Source organism: Myxocyprinus asiaticus, chromosome 15, assembly GCF_019703515.2.
Source record: "Myxocyprinus asiaticus isolate MX2 ecotype Aquarium Trade chromosome 15, UBuf_Myxa_2, whole genome shotgun sequence".
Lineage (NCBI taxonomy): Eukaryota > Metazoa > Chordata > Actinopteri > Cypriniformes > Catostomidae > Myxocyprinus > Myxocyprinus asiaticus.
The window spans coordinates 347,854-370,000 of NC_059358.1; the positions used below are offsets into that span (position 1 = coordinate 347,854).

Here is a 22,147-nt window from a genome sequence, read left to right on the forward strand (position 1 = left end):
TGCTGGAGAGATGCTGGAGAGAATCATATCACTGCTGGAGAGAATCACATCACTGCTGGAGAGAATCACAACACTGTCATAGAATCACATTACTGCTGGAGAGAATCATATCACTGCTGGAGAGAATCACAACACTGTCATAGAATCACATTACTGCTGGAGAGAATCACATCACTGTCATAGAATCACATTACTGCTGGAGAGAATCATATCACTGCTGGAGAGAATCACAACACTGTCATAGAATCACATTACTGCTGGAGAGAATCACATCACTGCTGGAGAGAATCACAACACTGTCATAGAATCACATTACTGCTGGAGAGAATCATATCACTGCTGGAAGGAGAAACACAATCACTGTCAGAGAATCACATCACTGCTGGAGAATCACATGCTGAAGAGAATCAAATGACTTTCAGAGAATCACAGAAGATGCAGGAAAATCATCAGCAGCAGGACATGAGGACATTCTGCGCACAATATTTTACAGTCCCACAAATGTGATATCTGGTATGTGAGTGTATATGAGTGTTTATTCTGCAGAGTTCATTCAGTTTTTATAGCTGCAAGAGATGCACCAAGTAGAGGAATCAGAAACGTGTTTCCAAGGGAACAGAGCTCATCGTCATGACAGTTCTCCCACGAGTTACTGCGGGAGGAACCAGAACACGCAACACATCCTCACACTTCTGATTTTAGGATAGAATAGAATGTTTATCTATTGCAATGTGAACAGGGTTGATAGAAATGTTTCCAGAGGTAATTACTCTGGCAGACAAGAGGAGCTGACTCGGAAACAGTTGATGCGTTAAAAACACACTGACAAACTGCAGATCTGATCACACATGAGGAGGTGAATTCTCATTAAGACAGAAATAATACAGACTACTGCAGTGATTCAGTTTACAAAACATGACGGACAACTCCTTTACCAAGAAAATACTGTGCTGAAAGTCAACATGAAAGATAATTCACAACCGATTTTATTTCCATAATGTGACAATTTTACAAGTGCAACAGGATATTCAGCGAGAGAGAGAAATGTAGGGCAGGACTTGATTAGATGGTGTAAAGCATCTCTATTTGACAGATGGTCAGCTGAAAAGTTGTTTTAGAGGTGGAGCAAGTTATTATATTTTGATGAAATATTACTAAGACAAACTTCTGTTTCTTTGAAATAATGTGCACTGATGAATCATTTACAGTAAGATCAGGAACATGTATTGAAGTCACATCTGTTAAAGAAATCCTGTGCTTTACATTTACAGAGTACAGAATTTTCCTCTGTGATTAAATTTGTTTTATTAATAACTGAGCACAATCATCTGTTTGACAAGCCATTTTTCTACTCAGTGTCTGGTAGGCCTGCTAAAATGACCAGATTCTGATACAGGGCTGGTGAAAGCTATCGCCTTCTGCCATTGAATAAGAGCACATATACCGTATATACAGTACCTGCTGCAACACTGTCTCCACATCCACAACTTAAAACACCGCAGTGACACATCTAAACACATTTATGACATTTAAATGTGAACTATATATCGTTCATAATGTACACAAATCTCTGAGGCTTTCCCTAGCCGGGTCACATGCTGCATTTACATTTGATCTCAAATGATCAAATCAAAAACAAAACTACTAATTAAAAGGCAGTGGTTAAAATGATCTCTGCAATCACTAAACAATTAAATAAAAACGTGGTGTACAAACGGCAAAAAAACAAAATATTCAAAATATGACCTGAAAATCCTTTGTTGAAGGACATTTAACCTCTTCATAAGAGATGTGTTAAACAGCAGGAGTAAAGACCTCACCTGAATGACAGAAGACCTTCATTTACAGATACTTTATATCACTGTATAAAATCTAGTGATCAAAGTGTAACGTTAAATCATCAAACACCCTTGAAGCTTAATACAGTGACAAAACACTAAAGCTCACAAATATGATTTTGAATTAGATTTCAAAGATACCATCTTCACGCAGTTGCTTAATAATTAGTGATTTGTGTTACAACATACGGCAAAGATGGTAAACATATCATAGATACTAATGATTTCTTTCTAGAGCGGTTTTGTAGCTTATTATAATGGCTCTTATTTTTGAGTATCTCTGCTGTGTGTGATGCTCTCATATTTGATAGTGACAACAGAACTATTCATAACTGTTTTCAATTCAAATAAATGTTAGCATTTCACAATTTCTGTAAATTGAATGTAATTTTTGTGGGGCATAAACATATTCCCAGGGGCCATGATTTCCGAGGCCCCAAGCAAACGTCCAGCCGGGGGCCTCCTTTCGGCGTACAACCGGGAGAAATTACATGTAATTAAATTAATGAATGCATGTTTTCCACAGTTTTTCCTCTAAATGAACACAAGGAAGAATGATATTAAATTTAATATAATAAATATAATTTATCTGCACCAATACAGTAATAAAAAAGCTATTTTTACCTACATATATTTTTACAAAACATTATTTGTAAATTAAACTTCACTTATATTTTGGAACCCAGATGAATATTATTTATTATTGTCTAACCAAGTTTATTATTGTAATATGATACTGAATTGTTATTATTTTGTGGATTTGTTTTATACAACAGTATTATATTTCTGTTGTATTTACTTCGCCTGGAGCTTTTATTTTGACTGACAAACTCTATTTTTCTGTTTCCTCATTGCAAATCTGGTGAAACGCTGTTTTGTATAATAACTTTAAGCGGCACCAAATGTTTGGAATTGCGTGAACGGATGCACCTGCAGCATTTTACCTTCATAATGCACGTGAACCGCTCACAGACGGCTGAAAACAGCATATTTGTACGTGAACACAGAACAGCGCGTTGCTCGTCACCACTTGAGCATTTTGCGCAGCTTTCCGACCGGAAAATGTCCCCATGCGATTGCGTGGTTAGCGTGGTGGTTAACACTGCTACTGCATATGACTGCAGCATATAACTTGCAAAAGTGTGGCAAAGGGCGCTTTAAAAAGAAAAATCGGTTATCGGATTGGTATCGGCCGATTACTGTGTTAAAATATCGGTGATCGGCCTCAATTGTTCTGATCTATGTACCACTAAAAGATACAAATTTAAAATTCCTAATGAATGCTGGACCTTTTATTAATTTAAGAGTCAAAGACAGCGAACATTAACCACAAAACAATAAAGTCTGTACACAATCCAAATACAGAGTATCTTTTATGTGTGTCTTGCTATTAAAAGCAGAATGATGTGTGAGATCCACAAACGCACACAGACACAGTTAAGTGACGACGACTCATTCCTGTCTAATTAAGAGACTCGTTTAAACTGTGATCACTGGGTGAACTGCGACTCATGTTGGACAGACTGGCCATCAGTGTTTTGACTTTATGAGCATAATAATTCCTCAGATTCATGGACGGAGCCTCTTTCATTCCCCCGTCGAAGTCGCAGGTCCTCATAATGACCTCCAACTGTTTCTGTCTCTTATAGAACAGAGAAAACTTATTAAATATCAAAGTGATCGGAAGCACTACGACTAATATTCCGGCGAGGATGCAAGCCGAGGCTGTGAGTTTTCCTGCGACGGAGTCAGGAACCACGTCTCCGTAGCCTACAGTGGTCATGCTCACCGTTGCCCACCACCAGCTGGCCGGAATGGTGCTCAATCCCTCGTTGTCCTCTTTCTCGACGGTGTAGGCCATGACGGAGAAAAACGACACTCCGACGGCCAAGTACAGCAACAGCAGGCCGATCTCTTTATAGCTGTTTTTGAGTGTGGCGCCGAGAGACCGCAGGCCCGTGGAGTGACGAACCAGCTTCAGGATGCGAAAGATTCTCATCAGTCTCAACACCTGAGCGACTCGACCCAGGTTGGCCAGTGCCGGGCTGCTCTCTGCCACCAGGTTAATCATCAAGGTGAGGTAAAACGGTAAGATGGACACCAGGTCGATCAGGTTAAGTGGGTGTTCGAAGAAGTGGAGAAGGTCTGGTGCTACAGCGAATCGGGCCACCAGTTCGAACGTGAACCAGCCTATTCCCAAATGTTCCATGGTCTCGAAGCGAGGGTCCTCACGCGGGCTGCCGTCGCCGTCCAGGAGCGTGAACTCGTTCATGCTGTTCATACACATGGTGGCGATGGAGCCCAACACGACCAGAATGGAGAAAATACTGATGACCCGGCTGGGGAGGGAATATCCCGGATTGTCCAACATCAACCAGATCCTGCGTCGGATGCTCCCAAGTGGCTGCTTGTCAAATTTACCGGCATCATTGTAAAATTCCAAGATCTCATCGAAAGAGGAAGTCGTGCTGCCCTCTTCACTCTTGTCGTCCCAGTCCATCGGCTCGGGCTCCATCTTACGGCAGTGGTAAGTGCTGCTGCAACAAGAGTCGATGAAGAACTCGTTGATGCCCCAATACTCGATTTCTTGGCTGAAAGAAAAAATGCATAGTTCACCCATGACGTGTAGCCTTCCTGTGTTGTAAAAATGTAAAACATAAGGAAAGAGCGCTGGATTCCGGTCAAAGTAAAACTCCTTTTCAGAATCATCGTAATCGTCACACAACTCAAGAATGGATTCTTTGGAGCGACACAGCAGCAAGCGCGCGAGTCTTGTCTCGGGGAAGCGAGATAGTCTCTTTGACAGAAGTCGTCGCCTGAAGCCTCCCACGTTGATTTGAATAGCGCCCTCCTCTGGAGCAGAAGAGCTCTGTCCTGTCATGACTGTTCAGTAAATGTTAAAAAAGCCAATCTGTAGAAATGAGTTTCTGAGATGGCATGGCTCTGGTGAGATGAGGGATGGAAATACACTCACGTCGTTGGGAAAGCAGCATCAATGTTGTTCTCTCACGAGACTGTGCAGCTTTTCATCTGTCTCAAAAGAAACAACATCATGTCACATTACAAGCTTTCATGAATCACATAGTGCTCGATGAATCCCGGGGAAACTGAGTCTGTACTGCGTTTAATCCATGCTAAGCTCTTTAAATGTCGTTTCTTCAGCTGTTATTCATGTGTGAGGCGATTTATATCGTTAAAAACTCACCGCGATATTCCCGCCTTTCACGCGACACGCGTACAGCTGCAGGCGCGCGCACGACGCTGAATCAAGCGAGTAACGAGGTCAAAGAGGAAATTGACGATTTTGTCCCCAAAATGCTCCTTAAGAGCTCCTGAAAGCATCCGACAGTGTGCCAATGAACCCTCATTTGCTCTGAATATACAAAGACGTGAGAGAGAAAACATCCTCAAGATGATGGGCGTGTATCATCGCAGTTTCCTTCACTTCCGCTGATTTTAAGACATTTCGCATAAATTACAGCGTCAAAATATTGATCTAAAGCACATTGATGACATGCGTGATCTTAACCCATCATCTCAGTCAGCAATAAATTCCTCATAAAATTTGTCCTAGTGTTGAGCTGTCATTTTCAAGAGGGTTTTGTGTCATTTTGGGCTTGTAGTTTTTATGTAAAACGTCCCTTTTAAACTGTACAGAGAAGATCTTAACCTGGTGTTTCAAGTGATCAAACATCACCATTTGTTGAAGAAGACCTCAAAAAGCTCAATACAGTTCCCCAGGATGCAGAACGATCAGGACACATTTCAGAATGTCACTTTGTCTGGAAACAATATACTGTTAAACAACAGTGCACAACGAATATGATAAGAGATGGAAGTTCATTGACAGTAACTACAATCATTTGACAGTGATATTTCTCATAGACAATACTTTTCTTTGAGCGATGAACAGTTTTGGTTTGATGTTTTGTTGACCAGCAGAGGAGTTTGCAAATGTTTTAATCCAGATAGCGCACATACATCTCCGGGATGTCTGTTTAAGAGCGTTTCATCTGGAAAGCATCACAATCTAATTAACATCTGCTAAACATCTTAAAAAGATCAGATTTACAAACATTCTACATCATACACATCTCAAATACATCTGCTGAATGTCTTATTGACATCCAAGAGGAAACGTCTTATAGACGTATAGCAGATGAGCAAACATCCTAAAAAAGACGTCTTCCAGATGTAAACACACACATCAAATAGACGTCTGGCAGATGTATGTATGCTATCAGGGGACATGCTACCTAAAACCTAAACCATCACGATCACAATGAAACACAATCACACACATACAACATCACCTAGACGTCTACTTATGTGCATGTTTACATCTGGAAGATGTATATTTTATGTTTTGGTAATCTGCAATACGTCTATCTGACATATGTTAATAAGTATGTCTCGGATATTAATAAGATATTCAGCAGATGTCTTTCAGACATTTCTGATTTAGAATGTTTGTAAATCTGATCTTTTTAAGATGTTTAGCAGATGTTAATTAGATTGTGATGCTTTCCAGATCAAAATATCTAAAACAGACAGCTTGGAGATGTACGTGTGCTATCTGGGCACACATACACACACACACACACACTCTCACACACACACACACACACACACACACACACATACACATATATACACATGCATACACACACTCACACACACACACACACACATACACACACACACACACACACACACACACACACATATATACACATGCATACACACACTCACACACACACACACACACACACACATACACTCACACACACTCACTCACACACACACACACTCACACATACACACACACACACACTCACACATACACACACACACACTCAGTACGTCATCATGCAAGTATGTGGTGTAATGTTAGAGAATAGATGTACTGTCCGTCCACTGACTCCGCCTGAAACTCACACACACTCACAGAACACTATTGTCCTTCACTGCACAAAGAGTTCTGTAAGCGCACACACATACACACACACACACACAGTCAGACTCAGTCCAGCTTTACAGAAGAGTCCAGCACTGTCTCATTCCTGTACCAGAATCCTGTATGTATTTCTTCTCATAATTGTTGTTAAATCTGCTGCTGTTATAATTCTTAATCACAATTGTATACTGTAGCTTTACACTTCATGCGGGCCTGTTCTATGGTGGTTTATCGTCAGTGTTGTAAACAGTCAGATTGTCCCTTTAGCTTTTGTTTTGTAAGATTGTTGGTGTTTGACAAGAAGAAGTGGAATAGTGTCCAACATTCTGCTGTAATACCGAGTCCTGCATGAGATATGTCAGTGATCAATGAAGTTCTGTTTAAACTGAAGTCTAACAACATCCTGCAGTCAGAAATATGAACATACACACATGGATGTGTTGAACTTATGTGTGTTGTTCTTTTTGCCAGTGTGTTTGTGAGTGTGGTTTTCTCCACTCTCTTTACATGCCTTGTGAGAACTACAGGTGAAGATCCAGCATGGAGGTACAATAATAACCATTTTAGGCTCAAACACTGCGACTACGACCTCTAACCTGAAGCTAAACACGCAGTAACTACAGTCTATACTCTCTCTAATACAGTCATTATTAAAACTACTTTGTAAAAAATGCTTCATAACACAGACTACAGATCTTATCTAATCTGAATCTTATTTAGTACTATCACAACTACAGCTCTAAATCTGTGTAATCCACACTACAATCTCTAATGTGAACACTTTAAATCTAAATTAATACAGTGAAGTCTCAATGAAACAATCCATCACATCTAAAGACAGATTTAGTAATATTAATCGCAGCTCACGTGTGATAATTATTACAACAATCAACAAATCAACAAGACAAAACTGTCAGGGTGAGTTTCCCAAAACTAGCATGACTGCTTTCCTTTTGATCAAACAAGCTGTTTGTTAAAGGTATAGTTCACCCAAAAATGAACATTCTCTCATCATTTACTCACCCTCATGCCATCCCAGATGTGTATGACTTTCTTTCTTCGTATAAAAGTAATGCACACATGAGCCAAGGGCCATCTGTCAGTGTAGAACTAATAAATAATAAGGACATTGTTTATAAATATAATAAACAGACTTTGCCTCTTAAAATGGTCTTGCTGAATGCAGACAACACAACTGAAGCTGCTGTCACTCTCACACGGGAGACTGTAAATACACAGTCACATGAAAAAATGTCACACTTCGCTGAGGAAAGTTCATGTTTGGTGAACTCTGTCCTGCAAATTCGGATAGAAGACAAAAACGTCACACGCTGACCTCTTGGCTCAACACAAAGAATACATGTTTCAATGCTGCGTGTTTGTATTATTGGAGGAAAATGAGTAGATGATATATTTTAACATTTTGAATAGAATATTATTTATTATTTGTGATTTATTAATTATTAATTATTAAAACCAGAAGCCCTCATGCATGACGTCATATCCTGGTCCCTTACGGTGTCTGAAATAATTTTGCATACTCATCCCTTAAGAGTGTGGACACATGTTTGACTGAACACATTCTCTGTCATAAACACACAGTTATTAAACTGATGAAATGTATTTAGTAATACTGTATCACATAATTAAAATAATAAATATCCTAGTTTATGTTGTCAGTTATATGAGGACAGTGCTGAGTTTGGTTACTTAGCGTGTTTGTTTTGCCACAGTGCGCTTTCTTGTTGAGTTCCGAACCGCATACTTCTTTAACCAACAAAACGGAGTATGGAATGATGGACACTTCATGCATTATGCATAGTGTATAATGTAAGTGCACAGTGTATAATGCAAGTGCATAGTGTATAATGTAAGTGCATAGTGTATAATTTAAGTGCATAGTGTATAATGTAAGTGCATAGTGTATAATGTAAGTGCATAGTATAATGTAAGTGCATAGTGTATAATACAAGTGCATAGTGTATAATGTAAGTGCCTAGTATAATGTAAGTGCATAGTGTATAATGTAAGTGCATAGTGTATAATACAAGTGCATAGTGTATAATGTAAGTGCCTAGTATAATGTAAGTGCATAGTGTATAATGTAAGTGCATAGTGTATAATGTAAGCGCATAGTGTATAATGTAAGTGCATAGTGTATAATGTAAGTGCATAGTGTATAATACAAGTGCATAGTGTATAATGTAAGTGCCTAGTATAATGTAAGTGCCTAGTATAATGTAAGTGCATAGTGTATAATGTAAGTGCATAGTGTATAATGTAAGTGCATAGTGTATAATGCAAGTGCATAGTGTAAGGTAAGTGCATAGTATAATGTAAGTGCCTAGTATAATGTAAGTGCATAGTGTATAATGCAAGTGCATAGTGTATAATGTAAGTGCATAGTGTATAATGCAAGTGCATAGTGTAAGGTAAGTGCATAGTATAATAGTGCCTAGTATAATGTAAGCGCCTAGTATAATGCAAGTGCATAGTGTATAATGTAAGTGCCAAGTATAATGTAAGTGCATAGTGTATAATGCAAGTGCATAATGTAAGGTAAGTGCATAGTCTAATGTAAGCGCCTAGTATAATGCAAGTGCATAGTGTATAATGTAAGTGCCAAGTATAATGTAAGTGCATAGTGTATAATGCAAGTACATAGTGTAAGGTAAGTGCATAGTATAATGTAAGTGCCTAGTATAATGTAAGTGCATAGTGTAATGTAAATCCATAGTGTATAATGCAAGTGCATAGTGTAATGTAAGTGCATAGTGTGTAATAAAAGTGCATAGTGTATAATGTAAGTGCATAATGTGTAATAAAAGTGCCTAGTGTATAATGTAAGTGCATAGTATAATGTAAGTGCCTAGTGTAATGAAAGTGCATCGTGTATAATGTAAGTGCATAGTATAATGTAAGTGCATAGTGTATAATGTAAGTGCATAGTATAATGTAAGTGCATCGTGTATAATGTAAATGCATAGTATAATGCAAGTGCATAGTGTATAATGTAAGTGCCTAGTATAATGTAAGTGCATAGTGTATAATGTAAGTGCATAGTATAATGTAAGTGCATAGTGTATAATGTAAGTGCATAGTATAATGTAAGTGCATCGTGTATAATGTAAATGCATAGTATAATGCAAGTGCATAGTGTATAAAGTAAGTGCCTAGTATAATGTAAATCCATAGTGTATAATGTAAGTGCATAGTGTATAATGCAAGTGCATAGTGTAATGTAAGTGCATAGTGTATAATGTAAGTGCCTAGTATAATGTAAGTGCATAGTGTAATGTAAGTGCATCGTGTATAATGTAAATGCATAGTATAATGTAAGTGCATAGTGTATAATGTAAGTGCATAGTATAATGTAAGTGCATAGTGTATAATGTAAGCACCTAGTATAATGTAAGTGCCTAGTGTAACAAAAGTGCATAGTGTATAATGTAAGTGCATAGTGTATAATGTTAATGCATAGCATAATGTAAGTGCATAGTGTATAATGTAAGTGCATAGTATAATGTAAGTGCATCGTGTATAATGTAAATGCATAGTATAATGCAAGTGCATAGTGTATAATGTAAGTGCCTAGTATAATGTAAGTGCATAGTGTAATGTAAATCCATAGTGTATAATGCAAGTGCATAGTGTAATGTAAGTGCATAGTGTGTAATAAAAGTGCATAGTGTATAATGTAAGTGCATAGTGTGTAATAAAAGTGCCTAGTGTATAATGTAAGTGCATAGTATAATGTAAGTGCCTAGTGTAATGAAAGTGCATCGTGTATAATGTAAGTGCATAGTATAATGTAAGTGCAGAGTGTATAATGTAAGTGCATAGTATAATGTAAGTGCATCGTGTATAATGTAAATGCATAGTATAATGCAAGTGCATAGTGTATAATGTAAGTGCCTAGTATAATGTAAGTGCATAGTGTAATGTAAATCCATAGTGTATAATGTAAATCCATAGTGTATAATGTAAGTGCATAGTGTATAATGCAAGTGCATAGTGTAATGTAAGTGCATAGTGTATAATGTAAGTGCCTAGTATAATGTAAGTGCATAGTGTAATGTAAGTGCATCGTGTATAATGTAAATGCATAGTATAATGTAAGTGCATAGTGTATAATGTAAGTGCATAGTATAATGTAAGTGCATAGTGTATAATGTAAGCACCTAGTATAATGTAAGTGCCTAGTGTAATAAAAGTGCATAGTGTATAATGTAAGTGCCTAGTATAATGTAAATCCATAGTGTATAATGTAAGTGCATAGTGTATAATGCAAGTGCATAGTGTAATGTAAGTGCATAGTGTATAATGTAAGTGCCTAGTATAATGTAAGTGCATAGTGTAATGTAAGTGCATCGTGTATAATGTAAATGCATAGTATAATGTAAGTGCATAGTGTATAATGTAAGTGCATAGTATAATGTAAGTGCATAGTGTATAATGTAAGCACCTAGTATAATGTAAGTGCCTAGTGTAACAAAAGTGCATAGTGTATAATGTAAGTGCATAGTGTATAATGTTAATGCATAGCATAATGTAAGTGCATAGTGTATAATGTAAGTGCATAGTATAATGTAAGTGCATCGTGTATAATGTAAATGCATAGTATAATGCAAGTGCATAGTGTATAATGTAAGTGCCTAGTATAATGTAAGTGCATAGTGTAATGTAAATCCATAGTGTATAATGCAAGTGCATAGTGTAATGTAAGTGCATAGTGTGTAATAAAAGTGCATAGTGTATAATGTAAGTGCATAGTGTGTAATAAAAGTGCCTAGTGTATAATGTAAGTGCATAGTATAATGTAAGTGCCTAGTGTAATGAAAGTGCATCGTGTATAATGTAAGTGCATAGTATAATGTAAGTGCAGAGTGTATAATGTAAGTGCATAGTATAATGTAAGTGCATCGTGTATAATGTAAATGCATAGTATAATGCAAGTGCATAGTGTATAATGTAAGTGCCTAGTATAATGTAAGTGCATAGTGTAATGTAAATCCATAGTGTATAATGTAAATCCATAGTGTATAATGTAAGTGCATAGTGTATAATGCAAGTGCATAGTGTAATGTAAGTGCATAGTGTATAATGTAAGTGCCTAGTATAATGTAAGTGCATAGTGTAATGTAAGTGCATCGTGTATAATGTAAATGCATAGTATAATGTAAGTGCATAGTGTATAATGTAAGTGCATAGTATAATGTAAGTGCATAGTGTATAATGTAAGCACCTAGTATAATGTAAGTGCCTAGTGTAATAAAAGTGCATAGTGTATAATGTAAGTGCCTAGTATAATGTAAATCCATAGTGTATAATGTAAGTGCATAGTGTATAATGCAAGTGCATAGTGTAATGTAAGTGCATAGTGTATAATGTAAGTGCCTAGTATAATGTAAGTGCATAGTGTAATGTAAGTGCATCGTGTATAATGTAAATGCATAGTATAATGTAAGTGCATAGTGTATAATGTAAGTGCATAGTATAATGTAAGTGCATAGTGTATAATGTAAGCACCTAGTATAATGTAAGTGCCTAGTGTAATAAAAGTGCATAGTGTATAATGTAAGTGCATAGTGTATAATGTAAGTGCATAGTGTATAATGTAAGTGCATAGCATAATGTAAGTGCATAGTGTATAATGTAAGTGCATAGTATAATGTAAGTGCATCGTGTATAATTTAAATGCATAGTATAATGCAAGTGCATAGTGTATAATGTAAGTGCCTAGTATAATGTAAGTGCATAGTGTAATGTAAATCCATAGTGTATAATGCAAGTGCATAGTGTAATGTAAGTGCATAGTGTGTAATAAAAGTGCATAGTGTATAATGTAAGTGCCTAGTGTAATGAAAGTGCATCGTGTATAATGTAAGTGCATAGTATAATGTAAGTGCATAGTGTATAATGTAAGTGCATAGTATAATGTAAGTGCATCGTGTATAATGTAAATGCATAGTATAATGCAAGTGCATAGTGTATAATGTAAGTGCCTAGTATAATGTAAGTGCATAGTGTAATGTAAATCCATAGTGTATAATGTAAGTGCATAGTGTATAATGCAAGTGCATAGTGTAATGTAAGTGCATAGTGTATAATGTAAGTGCCTAGTATAATGTAAGTGCATAGTGTAATGTAAGTGCATCGTGTATAATGTAAATGCATAGTATAATGTAAGTGCATAGTGTATAATGTAAGTGCATAGTATAATGTAAGTGCATAGTGTATAATGTAAGCACCTAGTATAATGTAAGTGCCTAGTGTAATAAAAGTGCATAGTGTATAATGTAAGTGCATAGTGTATAATGTAAGTGCATAGTATAATGTAAGTGCATAGTGTATAATGTAAGTGCATAGTATAATGTAAGTGCATCGTGTATAATGTAAATGCATAGTATAATGCAAGTGCATAGTGTATAATGTAAGTGCCTAGTATAATGTAAGTGCATAGTGTAATGTAAATCCATAGTGTATAATGTAAGTGCATAGTGTATAATGCAATTGCATAGTGTAATGTAAGTGCATAGTGTATAATGTAAGTGCCTAGTATAATGTAAGTGCCAAGTATAATGTAAGTGCATAGTGTATAATGTAAGTGCCTAGTATAATGTAAGTGCATAGTGTAATGTAAATCCATAGTGTATAATGTAAGTGCATAGTGTATAATGCAATTGCATAGTGTAATGTAAGTGCATAGTGTATAATGTAAGTGCCTAGTATAATGTAAGTGCCAAGTATAATGTAAGTGCATAGTGTATAATGCAAGTTCATAGTGTAATGTAACTGCATAGTGTATAATGTAAGTGCCTAGTATAATGTAAGTGCATAGTGTAATGTAAGTGCATCGTGTATAATGTAAATGCATAGTATAATGTAAGTGCATAGTGTATAATGTAAGTGCATAGTATAATGTAAGTGCATAGTGTATAATGTAAGCACCTAGTATAATGTAAGTGCCTAGTGTAATGTAAGTGCATAGTGTATAATGTAAGTGCATAGTGTAATGTAAGTGCATAGTATAACGTAAGTGCATAGTGTATAATGTAAGTGCCTAGTGTATAATGTTAGTGCATAGTGTATAATGTAAGTGCATAGTGTATAATGTAAGTGCATAGTGTATAATGTAAGTGCCTTGTATAATGTAAGTGCATAGTGTATAATGTAAGTGCATAGTGTATAACGTAAGTGCCTAGTATAATGTAAGTGCATAGTGTATAATGTAAGTGCATAGTGTATAACGTAAGTGCCTAGTATAATGTAAGTGCATAGTGTAATGTAAGTGCCTAGTGTATAATGTAAGTGCATAGTGTATAATGCAAGTGCATAGTGTAATGTAAGTGCATAGTGTATAATGTAAGTGCCTAGTATAATGTAAGTGCATAGTGTAATGTAAGTGCATCGTGTATAATGTAAATGCATAGTATAATGTAAGTGCATAGTGTATAATGTAAGTGCATAGTATAATGTAAGTGCATAGTGTATAATGTAAGCACCTAGTATAATGTAAGTGCCTAGTGTAATAAAAGTGCATAGTGTATAATGTAAGTGCATAGTGTATAATGTAAGTGCATAGTGTATAATGTAAGTGCATCGTGTATAATGTAAATGCATAGTATAATGCAAGTGCATAGTGTATAATGTAAGTGCCTAGTATAATGTAAGTGCATAGTGTAATGTAAATCCATAGTGTATAATGTAAGTGCATAGTGTATAATGCAATTGCATAGTGTAATGTAAGTGCATAGTGTATAATGTAAGTGCCTAGTATAATGTAAGTGCCAAGTATAATGTAAGTGCATAGTGTATAATGTAAGTGCCTAGTATAATGTAAGTGCATAGTGTAATGTAAATCCATAGTGTATAATGTAAGTGCATAGTGTATAATGCAATTGCATAGTGTAATGTAAGTGCATAGTGTATAATGTAAGTGCCTAGTATAATGTAAGTGCCAAGTATAATGTAAGTGCATAGTGTATAATGCAAGTTCATAGTGTATAATGTAAGTGCCTAGTATAATGTAAGTGCATAGTGTAATGTAAGTGCATCGTGTATAATGTAAATGCATAGTATAATGTAAGTGCATAGTGTATAATGTAAGTGCATAGTATAATGTAAGTGCATAGTGTATAATGTAAGCACCTAGTATAATGTAAGTGCCTAGTGTAATGTAAGTGCATAGTGTATAATGTAAGTGCATAGTGTAATGTAAGTGCATAGTATAACGTAAGTGCATAGTGTATAATGTAAGTGCCTAGTGTATAATGTTAGTGCATAGTGTATAATGTAAGTGCATAGTGTATAATGTAAGTGCATAGTGTATAATGTAAGTGCCTTGTATAATGTAAGTGCATAGTGTATAATGTAAGTGCATAGTGTATAACGTAAGTGCCTAGTATAATGTAAGTGCATAGTGTATAATGTAAGTGCATAGTGTATAACGTAAGTGCCTAGTATAATGTAAGTGCATAGTGTAATGTAAGTGCCTAGTGTATAATGTAAGTGCATAGTGTATAAAACAAGTGCATAGTGTATAATGTAAGTGCATAGTGTATAAAACAAGTGCATAGTGTATAATGTAAGTGCATAGTATAACATAAGTGCATAGTGTATAATGTAAGTGCATAGTGTATAATGTAAGTGCCTTGTATAATGTAAGTGCATAGTGTATAATGTAAGTGCATAGTGTATAACGTAAGTGCCTAGTATAATGTAAGTGCATAGTGTATAATGTAAGTGCATAGTGTATAACGTAAGTGCCTAGTATAATGTAAGTGCATAGTGTAATGTAAGTGCCTAGTGTATAATGTAAGTGCATAGTGTATAAAACAAGTGCATAGTGTATAATGTAAGTGCATAGTGTATAAAACAAGTGCATAGTGTATAATGTAAGTGCATAGTGTATAATACAAGTGCATAGTGTATAATGTAAGCGCAGAGTGTATAATGTAAGTGCATAGTGTATAATACAAGTGCATAGTGTATAATACAAGTGCATAGTGTATAATGTAAGTGCATAGTATAATGTAAGTGCATAGTGTATAATGTAAGCACCTAGTATAATGTAAGTGCCTAGTGTAATAAAAGTGCATAGTGTATAATGTAAGTGCATAGTGTATAATGTAAGTGCATAGTATAATGTAAGTGCATCGTGTATAATGTAAATGCATAGTATAATGCAAGTGCATAGTGTATAATGTAAGTGCCTAGTATAATGTAAGTGCATAGTATAATGTAAGTGCATCGTGTATAATGTAAATGCATAGTATAATGCAAGTGCATAGTGTATAATGTAAGTGCCTAGTATAATGTAAGTGCATAGTGTATAATGTAAGTGCATAGTATAATGTAAGTGCATAGTGTATAATGTAAGTGCATAGTATAATGTAAGTGCATCGTGTATAATGTAAATGCATAGTATAATGCAAGTGCATAGTGTATAATGTAAGTGCCTAGTATAATGTAAATCCATAGTGTATAATGTAAGTGCATAGTGTATAATGCAAGTGCATAGTGTAATGTAAGTGCATAGTGTATAATGTAAGTGCCTAGTATAATGTAAGTGCATAGTGTAATGTAAGTGCATCGTGTATAATGTAAATGCATAGTATAATGTAAGTGCATAGTGTATAATGTAAGTGCATAGTATAATGTAAGTGCATAGTGTATAATGTAAGCACCTAGTATAATGTAAGTGCCTTGTGTAATAAAAGTGCATAGTGTATAATGTAAGTGCATAGTGTATAATGTAAGTGCATAGTGTATAATGTAAGTGCATAGTATAATGTAAGTGCATAGTGTATAATGTAAGTGCATAGTGTATAATGCAAGTGCATAGTGTATAACGTAAGTGCCTAGTATAATGTAAGTGCATAGTGTAATGTAAGTGCCTAGTGTATAATGTAAGTGCATAGTGTATAACGTAAGTGCATAGTGTAATGTAAGTGCCTAGTGTATAATGTAAGTGCATAGTGTATAATGTAAGTGCGTAGTATAATGTAAGTGCATAGTCTAATGTAAGCGCCTAGTATAATGCAAGTGCATAGTCTAATGTAAGCGCCTAGTATAATGCAAGTGCATAGTGTATAATGTAAGTGCCAAGTATAATGTAAGTGCATAGTGTATAATGCAAGTGCATAGTGTAAGGTAAGTGCATAGTCTAATGTAAGCGCCTAGTATAATGCAAGTGCATAGTGTATAATGTAAGTGCCAAGTATAATGTAAGTGCGTAGTATAATGTAAGTGCATAGTCTAATGTAAGCGCCTAGTATATAATGCAAAGTGCATTAGTGTAGTAATGGTCAGAGTGCCTAGTGTATAATGTAAGTGCATAGTGTATAATGCAAGTGCATAGTGTAAGGTAAGTGCATAGTCTAATGTAAGCGCCTAGTATAATGCAAGTGCATAGTGTATAATGTAAGTGCCAAGTATAATGTAAGTGCATAGTGTATAATGCAAGTTCATAGTGTAATGTAACTGCATAGTGTATAATGTAAGTGCCTAGTATAATGTAAGTGCATAGTGTAATGTAAGTGCATCGTGTATAATGTAAATGCATAGTATAATGTAAGTGCATAGTGTATAATGTAAGTGCATAGTATAATGTAAGTGCATAGTGTATAATGTAAGCACCTAGTATAATGTAAGTGCCTAGTGTAATGTAAGTGCATAGTGTATAATGTAAGTGCATAGTGTAATGTAAGTGCATAGTGTATAATGTAAGTGCATAGTGTAATGTAAGTGCATAGTATAATGTAAGTGCATAGTGTATAATGTAAGTGCATAGTGTATAATGCAAGTGCATAGTGTGTAATAAAAGTGCATAGTGTAATGTAAGTGCATAGTATAATGTAAGTGCATAGTGTATAATGTAAGTGCATAGTGTATAATGTAAGTGCATAGTGTATAATGTAAGTGCCTTGTATAATGTAAGTGCATAGTGTATAATGTAAGTGCATAGTGTATAACGTAAGTGCCTAGTATAATGTAAGTGCATAGTGTATAATGTAAGTGCATAGTGTATAACGTAAGTGCCTAGTATAATGTAAGTGCATAGTGTAATGTAAGTGCCTAGTGTATAATGTAAGTGCATAGTGTATAAAACAAGTGCATAGTGTATAATGTAAGTGCATAGTGTATAAAACAAGTGCATAGTGTATAATGTAAGTGCATAGTGTATAATACAAGTGCATAGTGTATAATGTAAGCGCATAGTGTATAATGTAAGTGCATAGTGTATAATACAAGTGCATAGTGTATAATACAAGATAGTGTATAATGTCAGTGCATAGTGTATAATGTAAGTGCCTTGTATAATGTAAGTGCATAGTGTATAATGTAAGTGCATAGTGTATAACGTAAGTGCCTAGTATAATGTAAGTGCATAGTGTATAATGTAAGTGCATAGTGTATAACGTAAGTGCCTAGTATAATGTAAGTGCATAGTGTAATGTAAGTGCCTAGTGTATAATGTAAGTGCATAGTGTATAAAACAAGTGCATAGTGTATAATGTAAGTGCATAGTGTATAATACAAGTGCATAGTGTATAATGTAAGCGCATAGTGTATAATGTAAGTGCATAGTGTATAATACAAGTGCATAGTGTATAATACAAGTGCATAGTGTATAATGTAAGCGCATAGTGTGTAATGTAAGTGCATAGTGTATAATGCAAGTGCATAGTGTATAATGTTAGTGCATAGTGTATAATGTAAGTGCATAGTGTATAATGTAAGTGCATAGTGTATAATGTTAGTGCATAGTGTATAATGTAAGTGCATAGTGTATAATGTAAGTGCATAGTGTATAGTGAGTCATTTGGGACACAGCTTTTGCTAAGTAGCACATGTTCCTGAATCCCCATCCTTATTGTTCCTGGAGGAATATTTATATAAACCAATCAGATTTTAGGTTTAGGGCCAGCTTAGTGGCTTGACATTCTTATCAACTTAAAATTTTAGGGTTATTTAATTGTTATGGTCAGGACTCAGGACGGTTTCTTTGATAGGAATATTTTTCCAGGATCAACAAAATCTGCTTATCGCGGTTTCTGTGTTTATGATCTGATTTTGTTTATGACGATATCTTTTCTCGTAATAACATCATTATTCTTTAGACAACAAATATATAAATATACTGTACTGTATATGTTTTGTTAGGCATTTAAACAAATAAAACTACAGAGGCATTGTAATGACAATAATAAAATAAAATATCGTTTTTTGGTTGACATTTTATTTGACACTTAATAAAGTGTGCAATGAATAAAACTTTTTCATTCAAAACTGTTAAAGCTATTGCACATCAATAATTTGATGCATTTGCTGAATCTATGTGAACTTACAAAAAAAAAATATTTTAGCCTATTTTATAGATGTATTTTATTTTTTTATTTCATTTTATTAGAGATTACTCAATTCGTGCTGAGTGACTCCAGCCAGGTCTCCTAAGCAACCAAATTGGCCCGGTTGCTAGGGAGGGTAGAGTCACATGGGGTAACCTCCTCGTGGTCGTGATTAGTGGTTCTCGCTCTCAATGGGGCGTGTGGTAAGTTGTGTGTGGATCGTGGAGAGTAGCATGATTCTCCACATGCTGTGAGTCTCCGCGGTGTCATGCACAACGAGTCACGTGATAAAATGCACGGATTGACGGTCTCAGAAGCGGAGGCAACTGAGACTTGTCCTCCACCACCCGGATTGAGGTGAGTAACCGCACCACCACGAGGACCTACTAAGTAGTGGGAATTGGGCATTCCAAATTGTAAAATTTCTTTATGGCTTAAACAGATAAGAAAATAAAGATAAATCATTTAAAATAACTGTGCCATGGTTATCATATGTAGAGCTGCAACTCTACCGCCAACAATTGCACAAAGTGGGAAATTACTTTAGAAACTGTCAGTTAAATGTCATAAATAATTTTTGTTATTACGAGAAAATGTAATTTCGTTATTACGGGAAAAATGTCGTTTTTAAAAATTGCGCCACTATAGATTTTGTGTGTTTGTAGGTTTATATTGTGGGAATCTGCATCGCAGTGTGTGGAAACTTTCTCATCAGCATCTCCTTAAATATCCAGGTGAGTCTCAACACTCCTAACACACTCACAACCAGAAATGTCCTCACAGAACAGGATGATGACACACACACACACACACACACACACACACACACACACTCACACATGCATACACACACACACACAAACACAGACACACACACAAACACTCACACACAGACACACACACTCACACATGCATACACACACAAACAAAAACACAGACACACACACAAACACTCACACACAGACTCACACTCACACACACACACACACACACACACACACACAGACACACACACACACACACACACACACAGACTCACACTCACACACACACACACACACACACAACACAGACACACACACAAACACTCACACACAGACACACACACTCACACATGCATACACACACAAACAAAAACACAGACACACACACAAACACTCACACACAGACTCACACTCACACACACACACACACACACACACACAGACACACACACACACACACACAAACACAGACACACACACTCACACACGCATACACACACAAAAACACAGACACACACACACTCACACACAGACACACACACACACACACAAACACAGACACACACACAAACACTCACACACAGACACACACACTCACTCACACACACACACACACACACACACACACAGACTCACACTCACACACACATCTACATCTGCCAGACATCTATTTGATGTGTGTGATTACATCTGAAAGATGTATTTTTGACATATGTCACTAAATATGTCTCAGATGTCAATAAGACATTCAGCAGATGTCTTTGAGATGTTTATGAGAATGTTTGTAAATCTGATCTTTTTAAGATGTTTAGCAGATGTTAATTAGATTGTGATGCTTTCCAGATCAAAATATCTAAAACAGACATCTCAGAGATGTATGTATGCTATCTGGCACAGAACTCTCAGTTTCAGATGTGTTGTTGGTGTTTGTTGTGTAGAAATACACACATTTGCGGCAGTCACAGCGAGGAACGCGGCCGTACTACACCAGCCGTCTGTGGTGGTGCGGGATCCTGTTGATGGGTTTGGGTGAGCTGGGAAACTTTGCTGCGTATGGATTTGCACCGGCGTCTCTCATTGCACCTCTCGGCTGTGTGTCAGTCATCGGTAAGCCACTCCCACCAGGCCACACCCCTCATTCAAATACAAAATTAAACAAACAGTCCCTCTGCAGTAATGTAATTCCAGTGCACTCTTTGAATGATGTTAAAAAGCAAGTTCAGTTGAATTTTTTCTCTCTTTCAGCGAGTGCCGTCATTTCTGTGGTGTTTCTCAAGGAAACATTACGCGCTTCTGATATTCTTGGTGAGATCAGATTCCTTGGAAGGTGTCATGTTAAAGTTGTTGTGAACTTTTCTATGTTCTGCTCCTTTTGAAAACACAGTCATATTCTAATCTCAAAGCTCAAGATCAAAGGTTAGTATGCTTTTAAAATATCAGAAAAAAGTCAACATACATGATCGTGTAATGTCTGAAAATGGAGAATCAGTGCTGATTTTAGTTTATCCAGATTCTTGTTGCTTACGGTCTATGAATCTACTGTAAACTCATTATAAATGAAAGAAAATGTACAGTCTATATTTACTGACTGAAACCTCAGGAGGCCTGAAATAAAACACAATTTATTGTTTCACACAGATGAAAACTCTTTTTTGGGAAATAACTCATTTGTAATGAAGACCAATCTGTGGATCTCACACATGAACATTTACCCTTTTAGTAGTTGATTTAATTATTATAAGTGACTTACAGTGAATTCAAGATTTACATTCTGTCATTGTGTGTGTGTGTGTTAGCTAAGAATTAAACTCGTGAATTTAGCAGCTACTCGACCAGAGGTACAGGAATATTTCAAATGATCAAAAGTGAGTGTTCAGCATCTGTACAGGAGAAAATGAGACGCAGTGCTCTTCACACCCCTGATGAAACTTTCAGTGTTGTAGTCAAGACCAGCTCGTCCGAGTCCAAGTCAAGACTCAAATAGGTCAAAAGCAATCTTAATGAATGTGTTAAATGTACAGTATAAACAACTAAATTGACTCTAGGCTCATTTATCAAATATACCTCATATTGGGGTCTGGGTATCTCAGCGAGTATTGGCGCTGACTACCACCACTGGAGTCGTGAGTTCGAATCCAGGGCGTGCTGAGTGACTCCAGCCAGGTCTCCTAAGCAACCAATTTGGCCCGGTTGCTAGGGAGGGTAGAGTCACATGGGGTAACCTCCTCATGGTCA

The 22,147-nt window shown here is 36.1% G+C and overlaps 2 protein-coding genes across 2 annotated transcripts in view; one reads left to right on the forward strand and one right to left on the reverse strand.

Moving 5' to 3' along the window:
* Window positions 1–982: 982 nt before the first annotated feature.
* Window positions 983–5,243, reverse strand: LOC127453143 (potassium voltage-gated channel subfamily S member 2-like). Its single transcript, XM_051719326.1, has 2 exons — window positions 5,044–5,243; window positions 983–4,868 (listed from the first exon to the last, which is right to left on the reverse strand). The coding sequence occupies exon 2, from the start codon at window positions 4,717–4,719 to the stop codon at window positions 3,301–3,303; it is 1,419 nt and encodes a 472-aa protein (XP_051575286.1). The 5' UTR covers window positions 4,720–4,868; window positions 5,044–5,243; the 3' UTR covers window positions 983–3,300.
* A 1,611-nt stretch (window positions 5,244–6,854) lies between these two features.
* The window catches only part of LOC127453186 (NIPA-like protein 2), a 20,589-nt gene continuing 5,296 nt past the window's right edge, over window positions 6,855–22,147 (forward strand). Inside the window, exons 1-5 of the mRNA XM_051719416.1 lie at window positions 6,855–6,916; window positions 7,267–7,341; window positions 19,814–19,882; window positions 20,851–21,019; window positions 21,158–21,217. Coding sequence (XP_051575376.1) covers window positions 7,336–7,341; window positions 19,814–19,882; window positions 20,851–21,019; window positions 21,158–21,217 — 304 coding nt within the window. The 5' untranslated portion in view covers window positions 6,855–6,916; window positions 7,267–7,335. The remainder of the gene's footprint in view (window positions 6,917–7,266; window positions 7,342–19,813; window positions 19,883–20,850; window positions 21,020–21,157; window positions 21,218–22,147) is intronic.